Source organism: Ranitomeya imitator, chromosome 6, assembly GCF_032444005.1.
Source record: "Ranitomeya imitator isolate aRanImi1 chromosome 6, aRanImi1.pri, whole genome shotgun sequence".
NCBI classification, from domain to species: domain Eukaryota; kingdom Metazoa; phylum Chordata; class Amphibia; order Anura; family Dendrobatidae; genus Ranitomeya; species Ranitomeya imitator.
This window is the reverse complement of record NC_091287.1, coordinates 1,095,460-1,122,576: the sequence shown is the minus strand read 5'-3', so window position 1 is coordinate 1,122,576 and position 27,117 is coordinate 1,095,460. Positions and strand designations below refer to the sequence as shown.

The 27,117-nt window shown below is 54.9% G+C and overlaps 1 protein-coding gene across 2 annotated transcripts in view; it reads left to right on the top strand.

The window, feature by feature from the left end:
* Nucleotides 1-27,117, top strand: part of SMARCD3 (SWI/SNF related BAF chromatin remodeling complex subunit D3) — a 211,252-nt gene that overhangs the window by 113,923 nt on the left and 70,212 nt on the right. For both annotated transcript variants that reach the window (XM_069729035.1, XM_069729034.1), the window contains exons 6-7: nucleotides 22,809-22,904; nucleotides 23,838-23,939. In XM_069729035.1, coding sequence (XP_069585136.1) covers nucleotides 22,809-22,904; nucleotides 23,838-23,939 — 198 coding nt within the window. The remainder of the gene's footprint in view (nucleotides 1-22,808; nucleotides 22,905-23,837; nucleotides 23,940-27,117) is intronic.

The following is a 27,117-nucleotide window of genomic DNA, read 5'->3' as shown; positions in this document are numbered from 1 at the left end:
AAGGGAACAGAGGTGACAGGAGGGTGGCAGATGGATCTGGAAGGGGACAGAGGTGACAGAAAAGCGGCAGATGGAGCTGGACGGGAACAGAGGTGACAGGAGGGTGGCAGATGGATCTGGACGGGAACAGAGGTGACAGGAGGGTGGCAGATGGATCTGGAAGGGAACAGAGGTGACAGGAGGGTGGCAGATGGATCTGAAAGGGGACAGAGGTGACAGGAGGGTGGCAGATGGATCTGGAAGGGAACAGAGGTGACAGGAGGGTGGCAGATGGATCTGGAAGGGGACAGAGGTGACAGGAGGGTGGCAGATGGAGCTGGACGGGAACAGAGGTGACAGAAAAGCGGCAGATGGACCTGGACGGGAACAGAGGTGACAGGAGGGTGGCAGATGGATCTGGAAGGGGACAGAGGTGACAGGAGGGTGGCAGATGGATCTGGAAGGGGACAGAGGTGACAGGAGGGTGGCAGATGGATCTGGACGGGAACAGAGGTGACAGGAGGGTGGCAGATGGATCTGGACGGGAACAGAGGAGACAGGAGGGTGGCAGATGGATCTGGACGGGGACAGAGGAGACAGGAGGGTGGCAGATGGATCTGGAAGGGGACAGAGGAGACAGGAGGGTGGCAGATGGATCTGGAAAGGAACAGAGGAGACAGGAGGGTGGCAGATGGATCTGGAAAGGAACAGAGGTGACAGGAGGGTGGCAGATGGATCTGGAAGGGAACAGAGGTGACAGGAGGGTGGCAGATGGATCTGGAAGGGGACAGAGGAGACAGGAGGGTGGCAGATGGATTTCGAAGGGGACAGAGGTGACAGGAGGGTGGCAGATGGATCTGGAAGGGAACAGAGGAGACAGGAGGGTGGCAAATGGATCTGGAAGGGGACAGAGGAGACAGGAGGGTGGCAGATGGATCTGGAAGGGGACAGAGGAGACAGGAGGGTGGCAGATGGATCTGGAAGGGAACAGAGGAGACAGGAGGGTGGCAAATGGATCTGGAAGGGGACAGAGGAGACAGGAGGGTGGCAGATGGATCTGGAAGGGGACAGAGGTGAAAGGAGGGTGGCAGATGGATTTCGAAGGGGACAGAGGTGACAGGAGGGTGGCAGATGGATCTGGAAGGGAACAGAGGAGACAGGAGGGTGGCAAATGGATCTGGAAGGGGACAGAGGAGACAGGAGGGTGGCAGATGGATCTGGAAGGGGACAGAGGAGACAGGAGGGTGGCAGATGGATCTGGAAGGGAAGAGAGGAGACAGGAGGGTGGCAGATGGATCTGGAAAGGAACAAAGGTGACAGGAGGGTGGCAGATGGATCTGGAAGGGGACAGAGGTGACAGGAGGGTGGCAGATGGATCTGGAAGGGAACAGAGGTGACAGGAGGGTGGCAGATGGATCTGGAAGGGAACAGAGGTGACAGGAGGGTGGCAGATGGATCTGGACGGGAACAGAGGTGACAGGAGGGTGGCAGATGGATCTGGAAGGGGACAGAGGTGACAGGAGGGTGGCAGATGGATCTGGAAGGGGACAGAGGAGACAGGAGGGTGGCAGATGGATCTGGAAGGGGACAGAGGAGACAGGAGGGTGGCAAATGGATCTAGAAGGGGACAGAGGAGACAGGAGGGTGGCAGATGGATCTGGAAGGGGACAGAGGAGACAGGAGGGTGGCGGATGGATCTGGAAGGGAACAGAGGAGACAGGAGGGTGGCAGATGGATCTGGACGGGAACAGAGGTGACAGGAGGGTGGCAGATGGATCTGGAAGGGGACAGAGGTGACAGGAGGGTGGCAGATGGATCTGGAAGGGGACAGAGGAGACAGGAGGGTGGCAGATGGATCTGGAAGGGGACAGAGGAGACAGGAGGGTGGCAAATGGATCTGGAAGGGGACAGAGGAGACAGGAGGGTGGCAGATGGATCTGGAAGGGGACAGAGGAGACAGGAGGGTGGCGGATGGATCTGGAAGGGAACAGAGGAGACAGGAGGGTGGCAGATGGATCTGGAAAGGAACAGAGGTGACAGGAGGGTGGCAGATGGATCTGGAAGGGGACAGAGGTGACAGGAGGGTGGCAGATGGATCTGGAAGGGAACAGAGGTGACAGGAGGGTGGCAGATGGATCTGGAAGGGAACAGAGGTGACAGGAGGGTGGCAGATGGATCTGGACGGGAACAGAGGTGACAGGAGGGTGGCAGATGGATCTGGAAGGGAACAGAGGTGACAGGAGGGTGGCAGATGGATCTGGAAGGGGACAGAGGTGACAGGAGGGTGGCAGATGGATCTGGAAGGGGACAGAGGAGACAGGAGGGTGGCAGATGGATCTGGAAAGGAACAGAGGTGACAGGAGGGTGGCAGATGGATCTGGAAGGGGACAGAGGTGACAGGAGGGTGGCAGATGGATCTGGAAGGGAACAGAGGTGACAGGAGGGTGGCAGATGGATCTGGAAGGGAACAGAGGTGACAGGAGGGTGGCAGATGGATCTGGAAGGGGACAGAGGAGACAGGAGGGTGGCAGATGGATCTGGAAGGGGACAGAGGAGACAGGAGGGTGGCAGATGGATCTGGAAGGGAACAGAGGAGACAGGAGGGTGGCAGATGGATCTGGAAAGGAACAGAGGTGACAGGAGGGTGGCAGATGGATCTGGAAGGGGACAGAGGTGACAGGAGGGTGGCAGATGGATCTGGAAGGGAACAGAGGTGACAGGAGGGTGGCAGATGGATCTGGAAGGGAACAGAGGTGACAGGAGGGTGGCAGATGGATCTGGACGGGAACAGAGGTGACAGGAGGGTGGCAGATGGATCTGGAAGGGAACAGAGGTGACAGGAGGGTGGCAGATGGATCTGGAAGGGGACAGAGGTGACAGGAGGGTGGCAGATGGATCTGGAAGGGGACAGAGGTGACAGGAGGGTGGCAGATGGATCTGGACGGGAACAGAGGTGACAGGAGGGTGGCAGATGGATCTGGAAGGGAACAGAGGTGACAGGAGGGTGGCAGATGGATCTGGAAGGGGACAGAGGAGACAGGAGGGTGGCAGATGGATCTGGAAGGGGACAGAGGAGACAGGAGGGTGGCAGATGGATCTGGAAGGGGACAGAGGAGACAGGAGGGTGGCAGATGGATCTGGAAAGGAACAGAGGAGACAGGAGGGTGGCAGATGGATCTGGAAAGGAACAGAGGTGACAGGAGGGTGGCAGATGGATCTGGAAGGGAACAGAGGTGACAGGAGGGTGGCAGATGGATCTGGAAAGGAACAGAGGTGACAGGAGGGTGGCAGATGGATCTGGAAGGGGACAGAGGTGACAGGAGGGTGGCAGATGGATCTGGAAGGGAACAGAGGTGACAGGAGGGTGGCAGATGGATCTGGAAGGGATCAGAGGTGACAGGAGGGTGGCAGATGGATCTGGAAGGGAACAGAGGAGACAGGAGGGTGGCAGATGGATCTGGAAAGGAACAGAGGTGACAGGAGGGTGGCAGATGGATCTGGAAGGGGACAGAGGTGACAGGAGGGTGGCAGATGGATCTGGAAGGGAACAGAGGTGACAGGAGGGTGGCAGATGGATCTGGAAGGGAACAGAGGAGACAGGAGGGTGGCAGATGGATCTGGAAAGGAACAGAGGTGACAGGAGGGTGGCAGATGGATCTGGAAGGGGACAGAGGTGACAGGAGGGTGGCAGATGGATCTGGAAGGGAACAGAGGTGACAGGAGGGTGGCAGATGGATCTGGAAGGGAACAGAGGTGACAGGAGGGTGGCAGATGGATCTGGACGGGAACAGAGGTGACAGGAGGGTGGCAGATGGATCTGGAAGGGAACAGAGGTGACAGGAGGGTGGCAGATGGATCTGGAAGGGGACAGAGGTGACAGGAGGGTGGCAGATGGATCTGGAAGGGGACAGAGGTGACAGGAGGGTGGCAGATGGATCTGGACGGGAACAGAGGTGACAGGAGGGTGGCAGATGGATCTGGAAGGGAACAGAGGTGACAGGAGGGTGGCAGATGGATCTGGAAGGGGACAGAGGAGACAGGAGGGTGGCAGATGGATCTGGAAGGGGACAGAGGAGACAGGAGGGTGGCAGATGGATCTGGAAGGGGACAGAGGAGACAGGAGGGTGGCAGATGGATCTGGAAAGGAACAGAGGAGACAGGAGGGTGGCAGATGGATCTGGAAAGGAACAGAGGTGACAGGAGGGTGGCAGATGGATCTGGAAGGGAACAGAGGTGACAGGAGGGTGGCAGATGGATCTGGAAGGGGACAGAGGAGACAGGAGGGTGGCAGATGCATATGGAAGGGGACAGAGGTGACAGGAGGGTGGCAGATGGATCTGGAAGGGAACAGAGGAGACAGGAGGGTGGCAGATGGATCTGGAAGGGGACAGAGGAGACAGGAGGGTGGCAGATGGATCTGGAAGGGGACAGAGGAGACAGGAGGGTGGCAGATGGATCTGGAAAGGAACAGAGGAGACAGGAGGGTGGCAGATGGATCTGGAAAGGAACAGAGGTGACAGGAGGGTGGCAGATGGATCTGGAAGGGGACAGAGGTGACAGGAGGGTGGCAGATGGATCTGGAAGGGAACAGAGGTGACAGGAGGGTGGCAGATGGATCTGGAAGGGAACAGAGGTGACAGGAGGGTGGCAGATGGATCTGGACGGGAACAGAGGTGACAGGAGGGTGGCAGATGGATCTGGAAGGGGACAGAGGAGACAGGAGGGTGGCAGATGGATTTCGAAAAGGACAGAGGTGACAGGAGGGTGGCAGATGGATCTGGAAGGGAACAGAGGAGACAGGAGGGTGGCAAATGGATCTGGAAGGGGACAGAGGAGACAGGAGGGTGGCAGATGGATCTGGAAGGGGACAGAGGAGACAGGAGGGTGGCAGATGGATCTGGAAGGGAACAGAGGAGACAGGAGGGTGGCAAATGGATCTGGAAGGGGACAGAGGAGACAGGAGGGTGGCAGATGGATCTGGAAGGGGACAGAGGTGACAGGAGGGTGGCAGATGGATTTCGAAGGGGACAGAGGTGACAGGAGGGTGGCAGATGGATCTGGAAGGGAACAGAGGAGACAGGAGGGTGGCAAATGGATCTGGAAGGGGACAGAGGAGACAGGAGGGTGGCAGATGGATCTGGAAGGGGACAGAGGAGACAGGAGGGTGGCAGATGGATCTGGAAGGGAACAGAGGAGACAGGAGGGTGGCAGATGGATCTGGAAAGGAACAAAGGTGACAGGAGGGTGGCAGATGGATCTGGAAGGGGACAGAGGTGACAGGAGGGTGGCAGATGGATCTGGAAGGGAACAGAGGTGACAGGAGGGTGGCAGATGGATCTGGAAGGGAACAGAGGTGACAGGAGGGTGGCAGATGGATCTGGACGGGAACAGAGGTGACAGGAGGGTGGCAGATGGATCTGGAAGGGAACAGAGGTGACAGGAGGGTGGCAGATGGATCTGGAAGGGGACAGAGGTGACAGGAGGGTGGCAGATGGATCTGGAAGGGGACAGAGGAGACAGGAGGGTGGCAGATGGATCTGGAAGGGGACAGAGGAGACAGGAGGGTGGCAAATGGATCTGGAAGGGGACAGAGGAGACAGGAGGGTGGCAGATGGATCTGGAAGGGGACAGAGGAGACAGGAGGGTGGCGGATGGATCTGGAAGGGAACAGAGGAGACAGGAGGGTGGCAGATGGATCTGGAAGGGAACAGAGGTGACAGGAGGGTGGCAGATGGATCTGGAAGGGGACAGAGGTGACAGGAGGGTGGCAGATGGATCTGGAAGGGAACAGAGGTGACAGGAGGGTGGCAGATGGATCTGGAAGGGAACAGAGGTGACAGGAGGGTGGCAGATGGATCTGGACGGGAACAGAGGTGACAGGAGGGTGGCAGATGGATCTGGAAGGGAACAGAGGTGACAGGAGGGTGGCAGATGGATCTGGAAGGGGACAGAGGTGACAGGAGGGTGGCAGATGGATCTGGAAGGGGACAGAGGAGACAGGAGGGTGGCAGATGGATCTGGAAGGGGACAGAGGAGACAGGAGGGTGGCAGATGGATCTGGAAGGGGACAGAGGAGACAGGAGAGTGGCAGATGGATCTGGAAGGGGACAGAGGAGACAGGAGGGTGGCAGATGGATCTGGAAAGGAACAGAGGAGACAGGAGGGTGGCAGATGGATCTGGAAAGGAACAGAGGTGACAGGAGGGTGGCAGATGGATCTGGAAGGGAACAGAGGTGACAGGAGGGTGGCAGATGGATCTGGAAGGGGACAGAGGAGACAGGAGGGTGGCAGATGCATATGGAAGGGGACAGAGGTGACAGGAGGGTGGCAGATGGATCTGGAAGGGAACAGAGGAGACAGGAGGGTGGCAGATGGATCTGGAAGGGGACAGAGGAGACAGGAGGGTGGCAGATGCATATGGAAGGGGACAGAGGTGACAGGAGGGTGGCAGATGGATCTGGAAGGGAACAGAGGAGACAGGAGGGTGGCAGATGGATCTGGAAGGGGACAGAGGAGACAGGAGGGTGGCAGATGGATCTGGAAGGGGACAGAGGAGACAGGAGGGTGGCAGATGGATCTGGAAAGGAACAGAGGAGACAGGAGGGTGGCAGATGGATCTGGAAAGGAACAGAGGTGACAGGAGGGTGGCAGATGGATCTGGAAGGGGACAGAGGTGACAGGAGGGTGGCAGATGGATCTGGAAGGGAACAGAGGTGACAGGAGGGTGGCAGATGGATCTGGAAAGGAACAGAGGTGACAGGAGGGTGGCAGATGGATCTGGAAGGGGACAGAGGTGACAGGAGGGTGGCAGATGGATCTGGAAGGGGACAGAGGTGACAGGAGGGTGGCAGATGGATCTGGAAGGGGACAGACGAGACTGGAGGGTGGCAGATGGATCTGGAAGGGGACAGAGGAGACAGGAGGGTGGCAGATGGATCTGGAAAGGAACAGAGGAGACAGGAGGGTGGCAGATGGATCTGGAAGGGGACAGAGGTGACAGGAGGGTGGCAGATGGATCTGGAAGGGAACAGAGGTGACAGAAGTGTGGCAGATGGATCTGGAAGGGAACAGAGGAGACAGGAGGGTGGCAGATGGATCTGGAAGGGAACAGAGGAGACAGGAGGGTGGCAGATGGATCTGGAAGGGGACAGAGGAGACAGGAGGGTGGCAGATGGATCTGGAAGGGGACAGAGGAGACAGGAGGGTGGCAGATGGATCTGGAAGGGGACAGAGGAGACAGGAGGGTGGCAGATGGATCTGGAAAGGAACAGAGGTGACAGGAGGGTGGCAGATGGATCTGGAAGGGAACAGAGGAGACAGGAGGGTGGCAGATGGATCTGGAAGGGGACAGAGGAGACAGGAGGGTGGCAGATGGATCTGGAAGGGGACAGAGGAGACAGGAGGGTGGCAGATGGATCTGGAAGGGGACAGAGGAGACAGGAGGGTGGCAGATGGATCTGGAAAGGAACAGAGGTGACAGGAGGGTGGCAGATGGATCTGGAAGGGAACAGAGGAGACAGGAGGGTGGCAGATGGATCTGGAAGGGGACAGAGGAGACAGGAGGGTGGCAGATGGATCTGGAAGGGGACAGAGGAGACAGGAGGGTGGCAGATGGATCTGGAAAGGAACAGAGGAGACAGGAGGGTGGCAGATGGATCTGGAAGGGAACAGAGGAGACAGGAGGGTGGCAGATGGATCTGGAAGGGGACAGAGGAGACAGGAGGGTGGCAGATGGATCTGGAAGGGAACAGAGGAGACAGGAGGGTGGCAGATGGATCTGGAAGGGGACAGAGGAGACAGGAGGGTGGCAGATGGATCTGGAAGGGGACAGAGGAGACAGGAGGGTGGCAGATGGATCTGGAAGGGAACAGAGGAGACAGGAGGGTGGCAGATGGATCTGGAAGGGGACAGAGGTGACAGGAGGGTGGCAGATGGATCTGGAAGGGAACAGAGGTGACAGAAGTGTGGCAGATGGATCTGGAAGGGAACAGAGGAGACAGGAGGGTGGCAGATGGATCTGGAAGGGGACAGAGGAGACAGGAGGGTGGTAGATGGATCTGGAAGGGAACAGAGGTGACAGAAGTGTGGCAGATGGATCTGGAAGGGAACAGAGGAGACAGGAGGGTGGCAGATGGATCTGGAAGGGGACAGAGGAGACAGGAGGGTGGCAGATGGATCTGGAAGGGAACAGAGGAGACAGGAGGGTGGCAGATGGATCTGGAAGGGAACAGAGGAGACAGGAGGGTGGCAGATGGATCTGGAAGGGAACAGAGGAGACAGGAGGGTGGCAGATGGATCTGGAAGGGGACAGAGGTGACAGGAGGGTGGCAGATGGATCTGGAAGGGGACAGAGGAGACAGGAGGGTGGCAGATGGATCTGGAAGGGGACAGAGGAGACAGGAGGGTGGCAGATGGATCTGGAAAGGAACAGAGGAGACAGGAGGGTGGCAGATGGATCTGGAAGGGAACAGAGGAGACAGGAGGGTGGCAGATGGATCTGGAAGGGGACAGAGGTGACAGGAGGGTGGCAGATGGATCTGGAAGGGAACAGAGGTGACAGGAGGGTGGCAGATGGATCTGGAAAGGGACAGAGGAGACAGGAGGGTGGCAGATGGATCTGGAAGGGGACAGAGGAGACAGGAGGGTGGCAGATGGATCTGGAAGGGAACAGAGGAGACAGGAGGGTGGCAGATGGATCTGGAAGGGAACAGAGGAGACAGGAGGGTGGCAGATGGATCTGGAAGGGAACAGAGGAGACAGGAGGGTGGCAGATGGATCTGGAAGGGGACAGAGGTGACAGGAGGGTGGCAGATGGATCTGGAAGGGGACAGAGGAGACAGGAGGGTGGCAGATGGATCTGGAAGGGGACAGAGGTGACAGGAGGGTGGCAGATGGATCTGGAAGGGAACAGAGGAGACAGGAGGGTGGCAGATGGATCTGGAAGGGGACAGAGGAGACAGGAGGGTGGCAGATGGATCTGGAAGGGGACAGAGGAGACAGGAGGGTGGCAGATGGATCTGGAAGGGGACAGAGGAGACAGGAGGGTGGCAGATGGATCTGGAAAGGAACAGAGGAGACAGGAGGGTGGCAGATGGATCTGGAAGGGGACAGAGGTGACAGGAGGGTGGCAGATGGATCTGGAAGGGAACAGAGGAGACAGGAGGGTGGCAGATGGATCTGGAAGGGGACAGAGGTGACAGGAGGGTGGCAGATGGATCTGGAAGGGGACAGAGGTGACAGGAGGGTGGCAGATGGATCTGGAAGGGAACAGAGGAGACAGGAGGGTGGCAGATGGATCTGGAAGGGGACAGAGGTGACAGGAGGGTGGCAGATGGATCTGGAAGGGGACAGAGGTGACAGGAGGGTGGCAGATGGATCTGGAAGGGGACAGAGGTGACAGGAGGGTGGCAGATGGATCTGGAAGGGGACAGAGGTGACAGGAGGGTGGCAGATGGATCTGGAAGGGAACAGAGGTGACAGGAGGGAGACAAAGGACAGAGGAGACTGAAAGATGTGAAGCAAAATACAGGAGACTGAAGGGGTCTAAGGCATATGGAAGGGGACAGAGGTGACAGGAGGGTGGCAGATGGATCTGGAAGGGGACAGAGGAGACAGGAGGGTGGCAGATGGATCTGGAAGGGAACAGAGGAGACAGGAGGGTGGCAGATGGATCTGGAAAGGAACAGAGGAGACAGGAGGGTGGCAGATGGATCTGGAAGGGAACAGAGGAGACAGGAGGGTGGCAGATGGATCTGGAAGGGGACAGAGGTGACAGGAGGGTGGCAGATGGATCTGGACGGGAACAGAGGTGACAGGAGGGTGGCAGATGGATCTGGAAGGGGACAGAGGTGACAGGAGGGTGGCAGATGGATCTGGAAGGGAACAGAGGAGACAGGAGGGTGGCAGATGGATCTGGAAGGGAACAGAGGAGACAGGAGGGTGGCAGATGGATCTGGAAGGGGACAGAGGTGACAGGAGGGTGGCAGATGGATCTGGAAGGGGACAGAGGAGACAGGAGGGTGGCAGATGGATCTGGAAGGGGACAGAGGAGACAGGAGGGTGGCAGATGGATCTGGAAGGGAACAGAGGAGACAGGAGGGTGGCAGATGGATCTGGACGGGAACAGAGGTGACAGGAGGGTGGCAGATGGATCTGGAAGGGGACAGAGGTGACAGGAGGGTGGCAGATGGATCTGGAAAGGAACAGAGGAGACAGGAGGGTGGCAGATGGATCTGGAAGGGAACAGAGGAGACAGGAGGGTGGCAGATGGATCTGGAAGGGGACAGAGGTGACAGGAGGGTGGCAGATGGATCTGGAAGGGAACAGAGGAGACAGGAGGGTGGCAGATGGATCTGGAAGGGGACAGAGGAGACAGGAGGGTGGCAGATGGATCTGGAAGGGGACAGAGGTGACAGGAGGGTGGCAGATGGATCTGGAAGGGGACAGAGGAGACAGGAGGGTGGCAGATGGATCTGGAAAGGAACAGAGGTGACAGGAGGGTGGCAGATGGATCTGGAAGGGAACAGAGGAGACAGGAGGGTGGCAGATGGATCTGGAAGGGGACAGAGGTGACAGGAGGGTGGCAGATGGATCTGGAAGGGGACAGAGGTGACAGGAGGGTGGCAGATGGATCTGGAAGGGGACAGAGGAGACAGGAGGGTGGCAGATGGATCTGGAAGGGGACAGAGGAGACAGGAGGGTGGCAGATGGATCTGGAAAGGAACAGAGGAGACAGGAGGGTGGCAGATGGATCTGGAAAGGAACAGAGGTGACAGGAGGGTGGCAGATGGATCTGGAAGGGGACAGAGGAGACAGGAGGGTGGCAGATGGATCTGGAAGGGGACAGAGGTGACAGGAGGGTGGCAGATGGATCTGGAAGGGAACAGAGGAGACAGGAGGGTGGCAGATGGATCTGGAAGGGGACAGAGGAGACAGGAGGGTGGCAGATGGATCTGGAAGGGGACAGAGGAGACAGGAGGGTGGCAGATGGATCTGGAAAGGAACAGAGGAGACAGGAGGGTGGCAGATGGATCTGGAAGGGGACAGAGGAGACAGGAGGGTGGCAGATGGATCTGGAAGGGGACAGAGGAGACAGGAGGGTGGCAGATGGATCTGGAAGGGAACAGAGGAGACAGGAGGGTGGCAGATGGATCTGGAAGGGGACAGAGGAGACAGGAGGGTGGCAGATGGATCTGGAAAGGAACAGAGGAGACAGGAGGGTGGCAGATGGATCTGGAAAGGAACAGAGGTGACAGGAGGGTGGCAGATGGATCTGGAAGGGGACAGAGGTGACAGGAGGGTGGCAGATGGATCTGGAAGGGAACAGAGGTGACAGGAGGGTGGCAGATGGATCTGGAAGGGAACAGAGGTGACAGGAGGGTGGCAGATGGATCTGGAAGGGAACAGAGGTGACAGGAGGGTGGCAGATGGATCTGGAAGGGAACAGAGGAGACAGGAGGGTGGCAGATGGATCTGGAAGGGGACAGAGGAGACAGGAGGGTGGCAGATGGATCTGGACGGGAACAGAGGTGACAGGAGGGTGGCAGATGGATCTGGAAGGGAACAGAGGTGACAGGAGGGTGGCAGATGGATCTGGAAGGGAACAGAGGTGACAGGAGGGTGGCAGATGGATCTGGAAGGGAACAGAGGTGACAGGAGGGTGGCAGATGGATCTGGAAGGGAACAGAGGAGACAGGAGGGTGGCAGATGGATCTGGAAGGGGACAGAGGAGACAGGAGGGTGGCAGATGGATCTGGAAGGGAACAGAGGTGACAGGAGGGTGGCAGATGGATCTGGAAGGGGACAGAGGAGACAGGAGGGTGGCAGATGGATCTGGAAGGGGACAGAGGTGACAGGAGGGTGGCAGATGGATCTGGAAGGGGACAGAGGAGACAGGAGGGTGGCAGATGGATCTGGAAAGGAACAGAGGTGACAGGAGGGTGGCAGATGGATCTGGAAGGGAACAGAGGAGACAGGAGGGTGGCAGATGGATCTGGAAGGGGACAGAGGTGACAGGAGGGTGGCAGATGGATCTGGAAGGGGACAGAGGTGACAGGAGGGTGGCAGATGGATCTGTAAGGGGACAGAGGAGACAGGAGGGTGGCAGATGGATCTGGAAGGGGACAGAGGAGACAGGAGGGTGGCAGATGGATCTGGAAAGGAACAGAGGAGACAGGAGGGTTGCAGATGGATCTGGAAAGGAACAGAGGTGACAGGAGGGTGGCAGATGGATCTGGAAGGGGACAGAGGAGACAGGAGAGTGGCAGATGGATCTGGAAGGGGACAGAGGTGACAGGAGGGTGGCAGATGGATCTGGAAGGGAACAGAGGAGACAGGAGGGTGGCAGATGGATCTGGAAGGGGACAGAGGAGACAGGAGGGTGGCAGATGGATCTGGAAGGGGACAGAGGAGACAGGAGGGTGGCAGATGGATCTGGAAAGGAACAGAGGAGACAGGAGGGTGGCAGATGGATCTGGAAGGGGACAGAGGAGACAGGAGGGTGGCAGATGGATCTGGAAGGGGACAGAGGAGACAGGAGGGTGGCAGATGGATCTGGAAAGGAACAGAGGAGACAGGAGGGTGGCAGATGGATCTGGAAGGGGACAGAGGAGACAGGAGGGTGGCAGATGGATCTGGAAAGGAACAGAGGAGACAGGAGGGTGGCAGATGGATCTGGAAATGAACAGAGGTGACAGGAGGGTGGCAGATGGATCTGGAAGGGGACAGAGGTGACAGGAGGGTGGCAGATGGATCTGGAAGGGAACAGAGGTGACAGGAGGGTGGCAGATGGATCTGGAAGGGAACAGAGGTGACAGGAGGGTGGCAGATGGATCTGGAAGGGAACAGAGGAGACAGGAGGGTGGCAGATGGATCTGGAAGGGGACAGAGGAGACAGGAGGGTGGCAGATGGATCTGGAAAGGAACAGAGGTGACAGGAGGGTGGCAGATGGATCTGGAAGGGGACAGAGGTGACAGGAGGGTGGCAGATGGATCTGGAAGGGGACAGAGGTGACAGGAGGGTGGCAGATGGATCTGGAAGGGAACAGAGGTGACAGGAGGGTGGCAGATGGATCTGGAAGGGAAAAGAGGTGACAGGAGGGTGGCAGATGGATCTGGAAGGGGACAGAGGTGACAGGAGGGTGGCAGATGGATCTGGAAGGGGACAGAGGAGACAGAAGGGTGGCAGATGGATCTGGAAGGGGACAGAGGTGACAGGAGGGTGGCAGATGGATCTGGAAGGGGACAGAGGAGACAGGAGGGTGGCAGATGGATCTGGAAGGGAAAAGAGGTGACAGGAGGGTGGCAGATGGATCTGGAAGGGGACAGAGGTGACAGAAAAGCGGCAGATGGAGCTGGACGGCAACAGAGGTGACAGGAGGGTGGCAGATGGATCTGGACGGGAACAGAGGTGACAGAAAAGCGGCAGATGGAGCTAGACGGGAACAGAGGAGACAGGAGGGTGGCAGATGGATCTGGACGGGAACAGAGGTGACAGAAAAGCGGCAGATGGAGTTGGACGGGAACAGAGGTGACAGGAGGGTGGCAGATGGATCTGGACAGGAACAGAGGTGACAGGAGGGTGGCAGATGGATCTGGAAGGGAACAGAGGTGACAGGAGGGTGGCAGATGGATCTGGAAGGGAACAGAGGTGACAGGAGGGTGGCAGATGGATCTGGAAGGGGACAGAGGTGACAGGAGGGTGGCAGATGGATCTGGAAGGGAACAGAGGTGACAGGAGGGTGGCAGATGGATCTGGAAGGGGACAGAGGTGACAGGAGGGTGGCAGATGGATCTGGAAGGGAACAGAGGTGACAGGAGGGTGGCAGATGGATCTGGAAGGGAACAGAGGTGACAGGAGGGTGGCAGATGGATCTGGAAGGGGACAGAGGTGACAGGAGGGTGGCAGATGGATCTGGAAGGGAACAGAGGTGACAGGAGGGTGGCAGATGGATCTGGAAGGGAACAGAGGTGACAGGAGGGTGGCAGATGGATCTGGATGGGAACAGAGGTGACAGGAGGGTGGCAGATGGATCTGGAAGGGGACAGAGGTGACAGGAGGGTGGCAGATGGAGCTGGACGGGAACAGAGGTGACAGGAGGGTGGCAGATGGATCTGGACGGGAACAGAGGTGACAGGAGGGTGGCAGATGGATCTGGAAGGGAACAGAGGTGACAGGAGGGTGGCAGATGGATCTGGAAGGGGACAGAGGTGACAGAAAAGCGGCAGATGGATCTGGACGGGAACAGAGGTGACAGAAAAGCGGCAGATGGAGCTGGACGGGAACAGAGGTGACAGGAGGGTGGCAGATGGATCTGGACGGGAACAGAGGTGACAGGAGGGTGGCAGATGGATCTGGAAGGGAACAGAGGTGACAGGAGGGTGGCAGATGGATCTGGAAGGGGACAGAGGTGACAGGAGGGTGGCAGATGGATCTGGAAGGGAACAGAGGTGACAGGAGGGTGGCAGATGGATCTGGAAGGGGACAGAGGTGACAGGAGGGTGGCAGATGGACCTGGACGGGAACAGAGGTGACAGGAGGGTGGCAGATGGATCTGGAAGGGGACAGAGGTGACAGGAGGGTGGCAGATGGATCTGGAAGGGGACAGAGGTGACAGGAGGGTGGCAGATGGATCTGGACGGGAACAGAGGTGACAGGAGGGTGGCAGATGGATCTGGACGGGAACAGAGGAGACAGGAGGGTAGCAGATGGATCTGGACGGGGACAGAGGAGACAGGAGGGTGGCAGATGGATCTGGAAGGGGACAGAGGAGACAGGAGGGTGGCAGATGGATCTGGAAAGGAACAGAGGAGACAGGAGGGTGGCAGATGGATCTGGAAAGGAACAGAGGTGACAGGAGGGTGGCAGATGGATCTGGAAGGGAACAGAGGTGACAGGAGGGTGGCAGATGGATCTGGAAGGGGACAGAGGAGACAGGAGGGTGGCAGATGGATTTCGAAGGGGACAGAGGTGACAGGAGGGTGGCAGATGGATCTGGAAGGGAACAGAGGAGACAGGAGGGTGGCAAATGGATCTGGAAGGGGACAGAGGAGACAGGAGGGTGGCAGATGGATCTGGAAGGGGACAGAGGAGACAGGAGGGTGGCAGATGGATCTGGAAGGGAACAGAGGAGACAGGAGGGTGGCAGATGGATCTGGAAAGGAACAGAGGTGACAGGAGGGTGGCAGATGGATCTGGAAGGGGACAGAGGTGACAGGAGGGTGGCAGATGGATCTGGAAGGGAACAGAGGTGACAGGAGGGTGGCAGATGGATCTGGAAGGGAACAGAGGTGACAGGAGGGTGGCAGATGGATCTGGACGGGAACAGAGGTGACAGGAGGGTGGCAGATGGATCTGGAAGGGAACAGAGGTGACAGGAGGGTGGCAGATGGATCTGGAAGGGGACAGAGGTGACAGGAGGGTGGCAGATGGATCTGGAAGGGGACAGAGGAGACAGGAGGGTGGCAGATGGATCTGGAAGGGGACAGAGGAGACAGGAGGGTGGCAGATGCATATGGAAGGGGACAGAGGTGACAGGAGGGTGGCAGATGGATCTGGACGGGAACAGAGGTGACAGGAGGGTGGCAGATGGATCTGGAAGGGAACAGAGGTGACAGGAGGGTGGCAGATGGATCTGGAAGGGAACAGAGGAGACAGGAGGGTGGCAGATGGATCTAGAAGGGGACAGAGGAGACAGGAGGGTGGCAGATGGATCTGGAAGGGAACAGAGGAGACAGGAGGGTGGCAGATGGATCTGGAAGGGGACAGAGGTGACAGGAGGGTGTCAGATGGATCTGGAAGGGGACAGAGGTGACAGGAGGGTGGCAGATGGATCTGGAAGGGAACAGAGGTGACAGGAGGGTGGCAGATGGATCTGGAAGGGGACAGAGGTGACAGGAGGGTGGCAGATGGATCTGGAAGGGAACAGAGGTGACAGGAGGGTGGCAGATGGATCTGGAAGGGGACAGAGGTGACAGGAGGGTGGCAGATGGATCTGGAAAGGAACAGAGGTGACAGGAGGGTGGCAGATGGATCTGGAAGGGGACAGAGGTGACAGGAGGGTGGCAGATGGATCTGGAAGGGGACAGAGGAGACAGGAGGGTGGCAGATGGATCTGGAAGGGGACAGAGGAGACAGGAGGGTGGCAGATGCATATGGAAGGGGACAGAGGTGACAGGAGGGTGGCAGATGGATCTGGACGGGAACAGAGGTGACAGGAGGGTGGCAGATGGATCTGGAAGGGAACAGAGGTGACAGGAGGGTGGCAGATGGATCTGGAAGGGAACAGAGGAGACAGGAGGGTGGCAGATGGATCTAGAAGGGGACAGAGGAGACAGGAGGGTGGCAGATGGATCTGGAAGGGAACAGAGGAGACAGGAGGGTGGCAGATAAATCTGGAAAGGAACAGAGGTGACAGGAGGGTGGCAGATGGATCTGGAAGGGGACAGAGGTGACAGGAGGGTGGCAGATGGATCTGGAAGGGGACAGAGGTGACAGGAGGGTGGCAGATGGATCTGGAAGGGAACAGAGGTGACAGGAGGGTGGCAGATGGATCTGGAAGGGAACAGAGGTGACAGGAGGGTGGCAGATGGATCTGGAAGGGGACAGACGAGACTGGAGGGAGACAAAGGACAGAGGAGACTGAAAGATGTGAAACAAAATACAGGAGACTGAAGGGGTCTAAGGCATATGGAAGGGGACAGAGGTGACAGGAGGGTGGCAGATGGATCTGGAAGGGGACAGAGGAGACAGGAGGGTGGCAGATGGATCTGGAAGGGGACAGAGGTGACAGGAGGGTGGCAGATGGATCTGGAAGGGAACAGAGGTGACAGGAGGGTGGCAGATGGATCTGGAAGGGGACAGAGGTGACAGAAAAGCGGCAGATGGAGCTGGACGGGAACAGAGGTGACAGGAGGGTGGCAGATGGATCTGGACGGGAACAGAGGTGACAGAAAAGCGGCAGATGGAGCTGGACGGGAACAGAGGAGACAGGAGGGTGGCAGATGGATCTGGACGGGAACAGAGGTGACAGAAGGGTGGCAGATGGATCTGGAAGGGAACAGAGGTGACAGGAGGGTGGCAGATGGATCTGGAAGGGAACAGAGGTGACAGAAGGGTGGCAGATGGATCTGGACGGGAACAGAGGTGACAGGAGGGGCAGATGGATCTGGAAGGGAACAGAGGTGACAGGAGGGTGGCAGATGGATCTGGAAGGGAACAGAGGTGACAGGAGGGTGGCAGATGGATCTGGACGGGAACAGAGGTGACAGAAAAGCGGCAGATGGATCTGGACGGGAACAGAGGTGACAGGAAGGTGGCAGATGGATCTGGACAGGAACAGAGGTGACAGAAAAGCGGCAGATGGATCTGGACAGGAACAGAGGTGACAGGAGGGTGGCAGATGGATCTGGACGGGAACAGAGGTGACAGGAGGGTGGCAGATGGATCTGGAAGGGGGCAGAGGTGACAGGAGGGTGGCAGATGGATCTGGAAGGGGACAGAGGTGACAGGAGGGTGGCAGATGGAGCTGGACGGGAACAAAGGTGACAGAAAAGCGGCAGATGGATCTGGACGGGAACAGAGGTGACAGGAGGGTGGCAGATGGATCTGGAAGGGAACAGAGGTGACAGGAGGGTGGCAGATGGATCTGGAAGGGTACAGAGGTGACAGGAGGGTGGCAGATGGATCTGGATGGGAACAGAGGTGACAGGAGGGTGGCAGATGGATCTGGATGGGAACAGAGGTGACAGGAGGGTGGCAGATGGATCTGGAAGGGAACAGAGGTGACAGAAGGGTGGCAGATGGATCTGGACAGGAACAGAGGTGACAGGAGGGTGGCAGATGGATCTGGAAGGGAACAGAGGAGACAGGAGGGTGGCAGATGGATCTGGACGGGAACAGAGGTGACAGGAGGGTGGCAGATGGATCTGGACGGGAACAGAGGTGACAGGAGGGTGGCAGATGGATCTGGAAGGGAACAGAGGTGACAGGAGGGTGGCAGATGGATCTGGAAGGGAACAGAGGTGACAGGAGGGTGGCAGATGGATCTGGAAGGGAACAGAGGTGACAGGAGGGTGGCAGATGGATCTGGAAGGGAACAGAGGTGACAGGAGGGTGGCAGATGGATCTGGACGGGAACAGAGGTGACAGAAGGGTGGCAGATGGATCTGGAAGGGAACAGAGGTGACAGGAGGGTGGCAGATGGATCTGGAAGGGAACAGAGGTGACAGAAGGGTGGCAGATGGATCTGGACGGGAACAGAGGTGACAGGAGGGGCAGATGGATCTGGAAGGGAACAGAGGTGACAGGAGGGTGGCAGATGGATCTGGAAGGGAACAGAGGTGACAGGAGGGTGGCAGATGGATCTGGACGGGAACAGAGGTGACAGAAAAGCGGCAGATGGATCTGGACGGGAACAGAGGTGACAGGAAGGTGGCAGATGGATCTGGACAGGAACAGAGGTGACAGAAAAGCGGCAGATGGATCTGGACAGGAACAGAGGTGACAGGAGGGTGGCAGATGGATCTGGACGGGAACAGAGGTGACAGGAGGGTGGCAGATGGATCTGGAAGGGGGCAGAGGTGACAGGAGGGTGGCAGATGGATCTGGAAGGGGACAGAGGTGACAGGAGGGTGGCAGATGGAGCTGGACGGGAACAAAGGTGACAGAAAAGCGGCAGATGGATCTGGACGGGAACAGAGGTGACAGGAGGGTGGCAGATGGATCTGGAAGGGTACAGAGGTGACAGGAGGGTGGCAGATGGATCTGGATGGGAACAGAGGTGACAGGAGGGTGGCAGATGGATCTGGATGGGAACAGAGGTGACAGGAGGGTGGCAGATGGATCTGGAAGGGAACAGAGGTGACAGAAGGGTGGCAGATGGATCTGGACAGGAACAGAGGTGACAGGAGGGTGGCAGATGGATCTGGACGGGAACAGAGGTGACAGGAGGGTGGCAGATGGATCTGGAAGGGAACAGAGGTGACAGGAGGGTGGCAGATGGATCTGGAAGGGTACAGAGGTGACAGGAGGGTGGCAGATGGATCTGGATGGGAACAGAGGTGACAGGAGGGTGGCAGATGGATCTGGATGGGAACAGAGGTGACAGGAGGGTGGCAGATGGATCTGGAAGGGAACAGAGGTGACAGGAGGGTGGCAGATGGATCTGGACAGGAACAGAGGTGACAGGAGGGTGGCAGATGGATCTGGACGGGAACAGAGGTGACAGGAGGGTGGCAGATGGATCTGGAAGGGGGCAGAGGTGACAGGAGGGTGGCAGATGGAGCTGGACGGGAACAAAGGTGACAGGAGGGTGGCAGATGGATCTGGAAGGGAACAGAGGTGACAGAAGGGTGGTAGATGGATCTGGAAGGGAACAGAGGTGACAGGAGGGTGGCAGATGGATCTGGAAGGGAACAGAGGTGACAGGAGGGTGGCAGATGGATCTGGAAGGGAACAGAGGTGACAGGAGGGTGGCAGATGGATCTGGAAGGGAACAGAGGTGACAGGAGGGTGGCAGATGGATCTGGACGGGAACAGAAATGACAGGAGGGTGGCAGATGGATCTGGAAGGGGACAGAGGTGACAGAAGGGTGGCAGATGGATCTGGAAGGGAACAGAGGTGACAGGAGGGTGGCAGATGGATCTGGAAGGGAACAGAGGTGACAGGAGGGTGGCAGATGGATCTGGAAATGAACAGAGGAGACAGGAGGGTGGCAGATGGATCTGGACGGGAACAGAGGTGACAGGAGGGTGGCAGATGGATCTGGACGGGAACAGAGGTGACAGGAGGGTGGCAGATGGATCTGGAAGGGAACAGAGGAGACAGGAGGGTGGCAGATGGATCTGGAAGGGAACAGAGGAGACAGGAGGGTGGCAGATGGATCTGGACGGGAACAGAAATGACAGGAGGGTGGCAGATGGATCTGGAAGGGAACAGAGGTGACAGGAGGGTGGCAGATGGATCTGGAAGGGAACAGAGGTGACAGGAGGGTGGCAGATGGATCTGGAAGGGAACAGAGTTGACAGGAGGGTGGCAGATGGATCTGGAAGGGGAGAGAGGTGACAGGAGGGTGGCAGATGGATCTGGAAGGGACAGAGGTGACAGGAGGGTGGCAGATGGATCTGGAAGGGGACAGAGGTGACAGGAGGGTGGCAGATGGATCTGGACGGGAACAGAGGTGACAGGAGGGTGGCAGATGGATCTGGAAGGGAACATAGGTGACAGGAGGGTGGCAGATGGATCTGGAAGGGAACAGAGGTGACAGGAGGGTGGCAGATGGATCTGGACGGGAACATAGGTGACAGGAGGGTGGCAGATGGATCTGGACGGGAACAGAGGTAACAGGAGGGTGGCAGATGGATCTGGACGGGAACAGAGGTGACAGAAAAGCGCAGATGGATCTGGACGGGAACAGAGGTGACAGGAGGGTGGCAGATGGATCTGGAAGGGGACAGAGGTGACAGGAGGGTGGCAGATGGATCTGGAAGGGAACAGAGGTGACAGGAGGGTGGCAGATGGATCTGGAAGGGGACAGATAAGGCTAAAAAGGGGGAAAAGAAATCTGCAAGGAAACCGAATGATATTGAAAGGAACAGAGGAGACTGGAGGGAGGCATAAGGATGTGGAAGGCACAAAGGAGACTGAAGGATATGGAAGGGGACACGGGAGACTGGTGAAGGCAGAGGGATCTATCAGGGATCAGAGGAAATGGGAGTTGGGAAAAGGAATCTGGAAGAGAACGAAGAAGACTGGAGTGCACACAGCAACCTGAAAGGGGAAAGAGGAGACTCAATGGGTTTTAAGGAAACTAAGGGGATAGAGGAGATTGGAGTGGGGCAAATGGATCTTGAAGGGAACAGAGGAGACTGGAGGGGGTAAAAGGGATTTGAATGACACAGAAGGGAGCAGGGGGATCTGGAAGAGTACAGGGAAGACTGGACAGGGACAGAGAGATCTAAAAGGGATGTGAAAAAAGACTGAAGGGAGTCTAAGGAATATGGAAGGGAACAGAGGAGACTGGAGGGGGTCTAGGGGATCTGGAAGGTTACAGAAAAGACAGGAGGGGCAGAGGGATCTGGAAGGGGATCAAAGGAATCTGGAAAGGGACAGAGGAGACTGTATTAGGCGAATAAATCTAGAAGGGGACATAGGAGATTGGAGGGGCGGAAGGATCTGGAAGAAAACAGAGGAGACTGAAGAGGGCAGAGAGATCTGGAAGGGGACATGGAAGACTGGAAGAGGACAGAGGATGGGGGGGGGGCAGATAGATCTGGAAGATAACAAAGAGACTGGAGGGGGTCCAAGGAATCTGGAAGGGGACAGAGGAGACTGGAGGAAGCTAATAAATCAAGAGGGGGATATAGGGGACTGAGGGAGGAAGATGGATCTTGAAGGAGAAAGAAAAGACAGAAGGGGCAGAGGGATCTTGAAGGGAATAGAGAAGACTAAAGTGGAATAGAGGGATCTAGAAGGGGACAGAGGAGACTGGAGGGGCAAAGGAATTTTTAATGGGACAGAAGAGATTGGAGAGGGCAAAGGAGTCTGGAAGCAGACAGAGGAGATTGGAAGGAGCAGATGTATTTGGAAGGAAACAGAGGAGATGAGGGGCAGAGGGATCTGGAAGGTGACAGAGGAGACCACAGGGGGCAAAAGAATCTGGATTTGAACAGAGGAGACTTGAGTTGGGCAGATGGATCTGAAAGGGGACAGAGGAGACTGGAGTGGGTCAGAGGAATGTGGAAGGGGCAGAGGGATATGTAGGAAGGAAAGGAATCTTGGAGGGGAAAGCAGACTGGAGGGGTAAAAAAAATCTAGAAGGGCAAAGAGACAAGAGGGGACAAAGGAGACGAGGGGGCAAAGGAATCTGTAAGGGGACATAGGAGACTTGAGAGGTGCATAAGGGGTCAGAGAAGACTGAAGGAGAGCAAAGGAATCTGGAAGGGATCAGGAGACTTGATGGGTGTTGAAGGAATATGGAAGGGGCAGAGGAGACTGGAGAGGAGCAGAACAATCTGTAAATGGACAGAGGAGACTGAAAGGGAGCAGAAGACTCTGGAAGGGAGACTAGAGGGGGCTGGGGAATATGGAAGGGGACAGAGGAGAGTGAGAAGGGCAGAGTGATTCCAAAGGGGAAAGAAGAATCAAGGGGGCACAGGAATCTAGAAGGGGACAGATGAGACTGGAGGATAGCAAAGGATCTGGAAGAGGACAGGGATCTAGAAAGAGACAAGAGACTGGAGGGGAAGCAAAGGGATCTGGATGGGGACAGAGGAGACTGGAATGGTGCAGATGGAGCTGAAGGGGGACAGAGGAGACTGGTGGAGGCAAAAGGAGCTGGAAAAGGACAGGAGACGAGTGGGACAGAGGGATCTGGAAGGGGGCAGAGGAATATGGAGGAGGCAAATAAATCTAGAAGGGGACAGAGAAGACTGGAGGTAAGCGGAGGGATCTGGAAGGATACAGAGGAGAATGATGGGGCGGAAGGATCAGCAAGGGCACAGAGAAGACTGGAGGGGAACAAAGGAATCTAGAAGAGGTCAGGAGATCGGAGGGGGTAGGAGGAATGGGGAAGGGACAGTTGAGACTGGGAGCAAAGGAATCTAGAAGGTGATAGAGGAGACTGGAAGGGGCAGAGGAGATTGTCACATTTTTCACCACTCCCACTTTCCGCTATAAAACAGCCTTTTTTCAGTGTGCCAAAAGAAGTAGTATCGAAAATGAATAATAGATGTGGCTCATAGCAGGTGCAACATATTTTGGCACACGATGATGTATAATTTGGCGCATTTCTCATTGTTTTTCTCCGCCACTGTCTTTTTCTATTCTTAGCCCAGTAAGATGAAGCGAAAGTTCTCCTCTTTCTTCAAGAGTTTGGTCATTGAGTTGGACAAGGATCTATATGGGCCAGATAATCATCTGGTGGAGGTGCGTCTGATGATCTATATCATGTGATCTAGAATGTGGGAGACATATTGAGGGGCATCTCTCTCAATTCATACCAAACCCCCAGCTCTGGGTGACATTTGAGGTTTCCGAGCCTTCTGATCAGCATATGTTTTGAGCGTCACCACGGATATACAGTAGGTTGAGAGGCACTAACATTTTGGGTATGAGTTGAGTGACACTATCTCCCTATGGGTATGCGGTGAGGAGCCTCTGTCAGTATGGAGGAGGAAGGACACTACTGCTCGAGGTATGAACTTAGAGGCGGTGAAAGTAGGAAAATAATCCAGCTCAGGAAAATGTATAAAATCGAAAATTCTTTATTCCAAATAATTTTTAAAACGAGAAGAAACACTGCATGTCAAAAATCAACAATATCCAAAAAATGGAAGGACAACCATGGTACAGCTGAACGCGTTTCGAACACTGAGTGTTCTTAGTCCACAGCAAGTGTCCTTCCATTTTTTGGATATTGTTGATTTTTGACATGCAGTGTTTCTTCTCGTTTTAAAAATTATTTGGAATAAAGAATTTTCGATTTTATACATTTTCTTGAGCTGGATTCTTTTCCTACTTTCACCATTCCCAGAGAGCTTTGGCAGAAGCCCTTTCCGTGCTCGGATTGATTAAAACTCATGATCATTCAAGAAGGGTGAGCTGAAATTTTGTGTGTGTTTTTCATGAACTTAGAGGCACCACATCTTTGGATATGGATTGAGGGACATTCCTACTCTGGTTAGAAGGCTGAAGGGCACTGCCACCTTTGATGTGAGAGGCTCTACTTACTTTGGGTTGTTTTGCTTTCATAATTAATGCTTTTTTATGTTACCCCTATGACCAATAAATGGGGCATGTTCTTCTGCATTTAATTATGTGCAATCTATCAGCTCTGAGCTTATCGCCTCCTCCTCTCAGTGGCACAGGACTCCGAGCACGCAAGAAACAGATGGATTCCAGGTGAAGCGTCCAGGAGATGTTAGCGTGCGATGCACGCTACTACTAATGCTGGACTACCAGGTAATCCTCACTCTACTCCATCAGTATCATTCCTTCACACTCTTCGATATTGACGCGAATTCCAGGGGGTGCCAAAAGTTCTGCAAATGAGTGTGTATGTGCATATTTATTGATGACCTTTCATCACATTTTTCATGTTGAACTGCACTCAGGTTGTAAAGCCACGTTCAGTATTTGGTCAGTATTTTGTAAGCCAAAACCAGGAGTGAAATAATTAGAGGAAAAGTATAATAGAAACCCGTCAGCAATTCTGTATTTATCACTACAAATACTGACCAAATACTGAATGTGTGAACGTGGCCTTACAGTGGCTGCAGAGTAGAATAATTATTTGGCCCCTGATGAATTGTCAGTAAGGCTAAGTGGGTTTTACCGGACAGTTTTCTTTGGGGGCAGGCGTCGGTGACGTCACAAGAAAGAGAAGAGACCAGAGAGTCAGAGGGAGAAAACATACCTCCCCGACTCAATAGTGGTATGGCGGGAAATTTATAAAAGCCATTATTTCAGCGTTCCTAGGGATAATAAACATAAGAGCCACCTTCACAGAATGCAGCCTTAGTGCTGCTGAAGGGGGCAATTTTACATTAATAGGCCTGCTGGGGGGGGGGGGGGGGGGTTGACAGGTTCCCTTTAAGTGTACCTTCCAGAACTTTTTTTTTCTTTTCTTGCTCTTACTGAGGTCCACGGACAAAGCCAGCAGGGCGCATGTCCTACAAGTGTGTTGTGCACTGCTCCTATTGTGCTCCATGCACGACTATAGCATTCTAAATGATATTTTTTCACTAGCTAAATGTGAAACAGCCTGCTGTATCCCACCTTGTCAATTTGTGCTGTGGTGATATGAAACCGTCTGCAGACCTGACACACACATTAAAAAAATTATAATTTTTCAGTTGCAAAAAGTTAGACAACCCGCCGTATCCCACTTTATCATTTGGTTGGGTTGACATTCAGAGGCCACACACAAATTCTTCTGTTCCTAGTGTCATACAGTAAGGGACCTGACTTTAAAATAGTTTGTAGCATCTAGTGCAGTGATGGCGAACCTTTTAGAGACCGAGTGCCCAAACAACAGTCCAAAACCCACTTATTTATCGCAAAGTGCCAACACGGCAACTTAACCTGAATACTGAGGTTTTAGATTAACCCCTTAACGACCGCCGATATGCCTCTTAACGACTGTAGTTAAGGGTACTTAAACCTTAATTAACCCCTTCATGACCCAGCCTATTTTGACCTTAATGACCTGACCATTTTTTGGAATTCTGACCAGTGTCCCTTTATGAGGTAATAACTCAGGAACGCCTCAACGGATCCTAGCGATTCTGAGATTGTTTTTTTTTCATAACATATTGGGCTTCATGTTAGTAGCAAATTTAGGTCGATAATTTTTGTGTTTATTTGTGAAAAAATCAGAAATTTGGCGAAAATGTTGAAAATTTAGCAATTTTCAAATTTAGAATTTTTATTCTGTTAAATCAGAGAGTTACGTGATGACAAAAAATAGTTAATAAATGACATTTCCCAAATGTCTACTTTACATCAGCACAATTTTAGAAACAAAATTTTTTTTTGCTAGGGAAGTTATAAGGGTTAAAATTTGACCAGCGATTTCTCATTTTTACAACAAAATTTACAAAACCATTTTTTTTAGGGACCACCTCACATTTGAAGATAGTTTGAGGGGTCTATATGGCTGAAAAGACCCAAAAGTGACACCATTCTAAAAACTGCACCCCTCAAGGTACTCAAAACCACATTCAAGAAGTTTATTAACCCTTCAAGTGCTTCACAGCAGCACAAGCAACATGGAAGGAAAAAATGAACATTTCACTTTTTATTCACAAAAATGATATTTTAGCAACAATTTTTTTATTTTCCCAAGGGTAAAAAGAGAAACTGGACACCAAAAGTTATTGTCCAATTTGTCCTGAGTACGCCGATACCTCACATGTGGGGGTAAACCACTGTTTGGGCGCACGACAGGGCTCTGAAGGGAAGGAGCGCCATTTGACTTTTTGAATGAAAAATTGGCTCCAATCGTTAGCGGACACCATGTCGCGTTTGGAGAGCCCCCGTGTGCCCTATGTGACCCATTTTGGAAACTAGACCCCCCAAGGAACTTATCTAGATGCATAGTGAGCCCTTTGAACCCCCAGGTGCTTCACAAATGGATCTGTAAAAATTAAAAAGTACTTTTTTTTCACATAAATTATTCCTGTCTCTTTCACAAAGCGGCTGGTTATTATTGTACCATCCACTTGTCTAATCAAACGCACTGCATTTTACCTGCGGATTTACCGCTGATTTCCAGTGTTTTTTTGTGCGGATTTCACCTGCGGATTCCTATTGAGGAACAGGTGTAAAACGCTGCGGAATCCGCACAAAGAATTGACATGCTGCGGAAAATATAATGCAGCGTTTCCGCGCGGTATTTTCCGCACCATAGGCACGGCGGATTTGGTGTTCCATACATTTACATGGTACTGTAAACCTAATGGAAAACTGCTACGAATCCGCAGCGGCCAATCCGCAGCGGATCCGCAGGCAAATCCGCACCGTGTGCACATAGCCTAATTCTAACCCTAACCCTAGATCTAACCCTAGTTCTAACCCTAGTTCTAACTCTAACCCTAGTTCTAACCCTAACCCTAGTTCTAACTCTAACCCTAGTTCTAACCCTAACCCTAGTTCTAACTCTAACCCTAGTTCTAACCCTAGTTCTAACTCTAACCCTAGTTCTAACCCTAGTTCTAACCCTAACCCTAGTTCTAACTCTAACCCTAGTTCTAACCCTAGTTCTAGCCCTAAACCTAGTGGAAAAATAAAAGTAAATATATTTTCTTTATTTTATTATTGTTCCTACCTATAGGGGTGATAAAGGGGGGGGGTTATTTATTATTTTTTTTTATTTTGGTCGCTGTGATAGAACCTGTCACAGTGATCAAAATGTACCTGGAATGAATCTGCCGGCTGGCAGATTCGGCGGGCGCACTGAAGATGGCGGCGCCCATGCAGAAGATGGACGGACAACGGGAGGGACACCGGAGGTCGGTAAGTATGCAGGGGTGGGATCGGACAGCGGGGGGGTGAGATTGGACTGCGGGGGGAGCGGACAGGAGGACAGAGGGGAGCGGAGCACAGGACGGAGGACTGGGCAGTGGATCGGTGGTGGTTG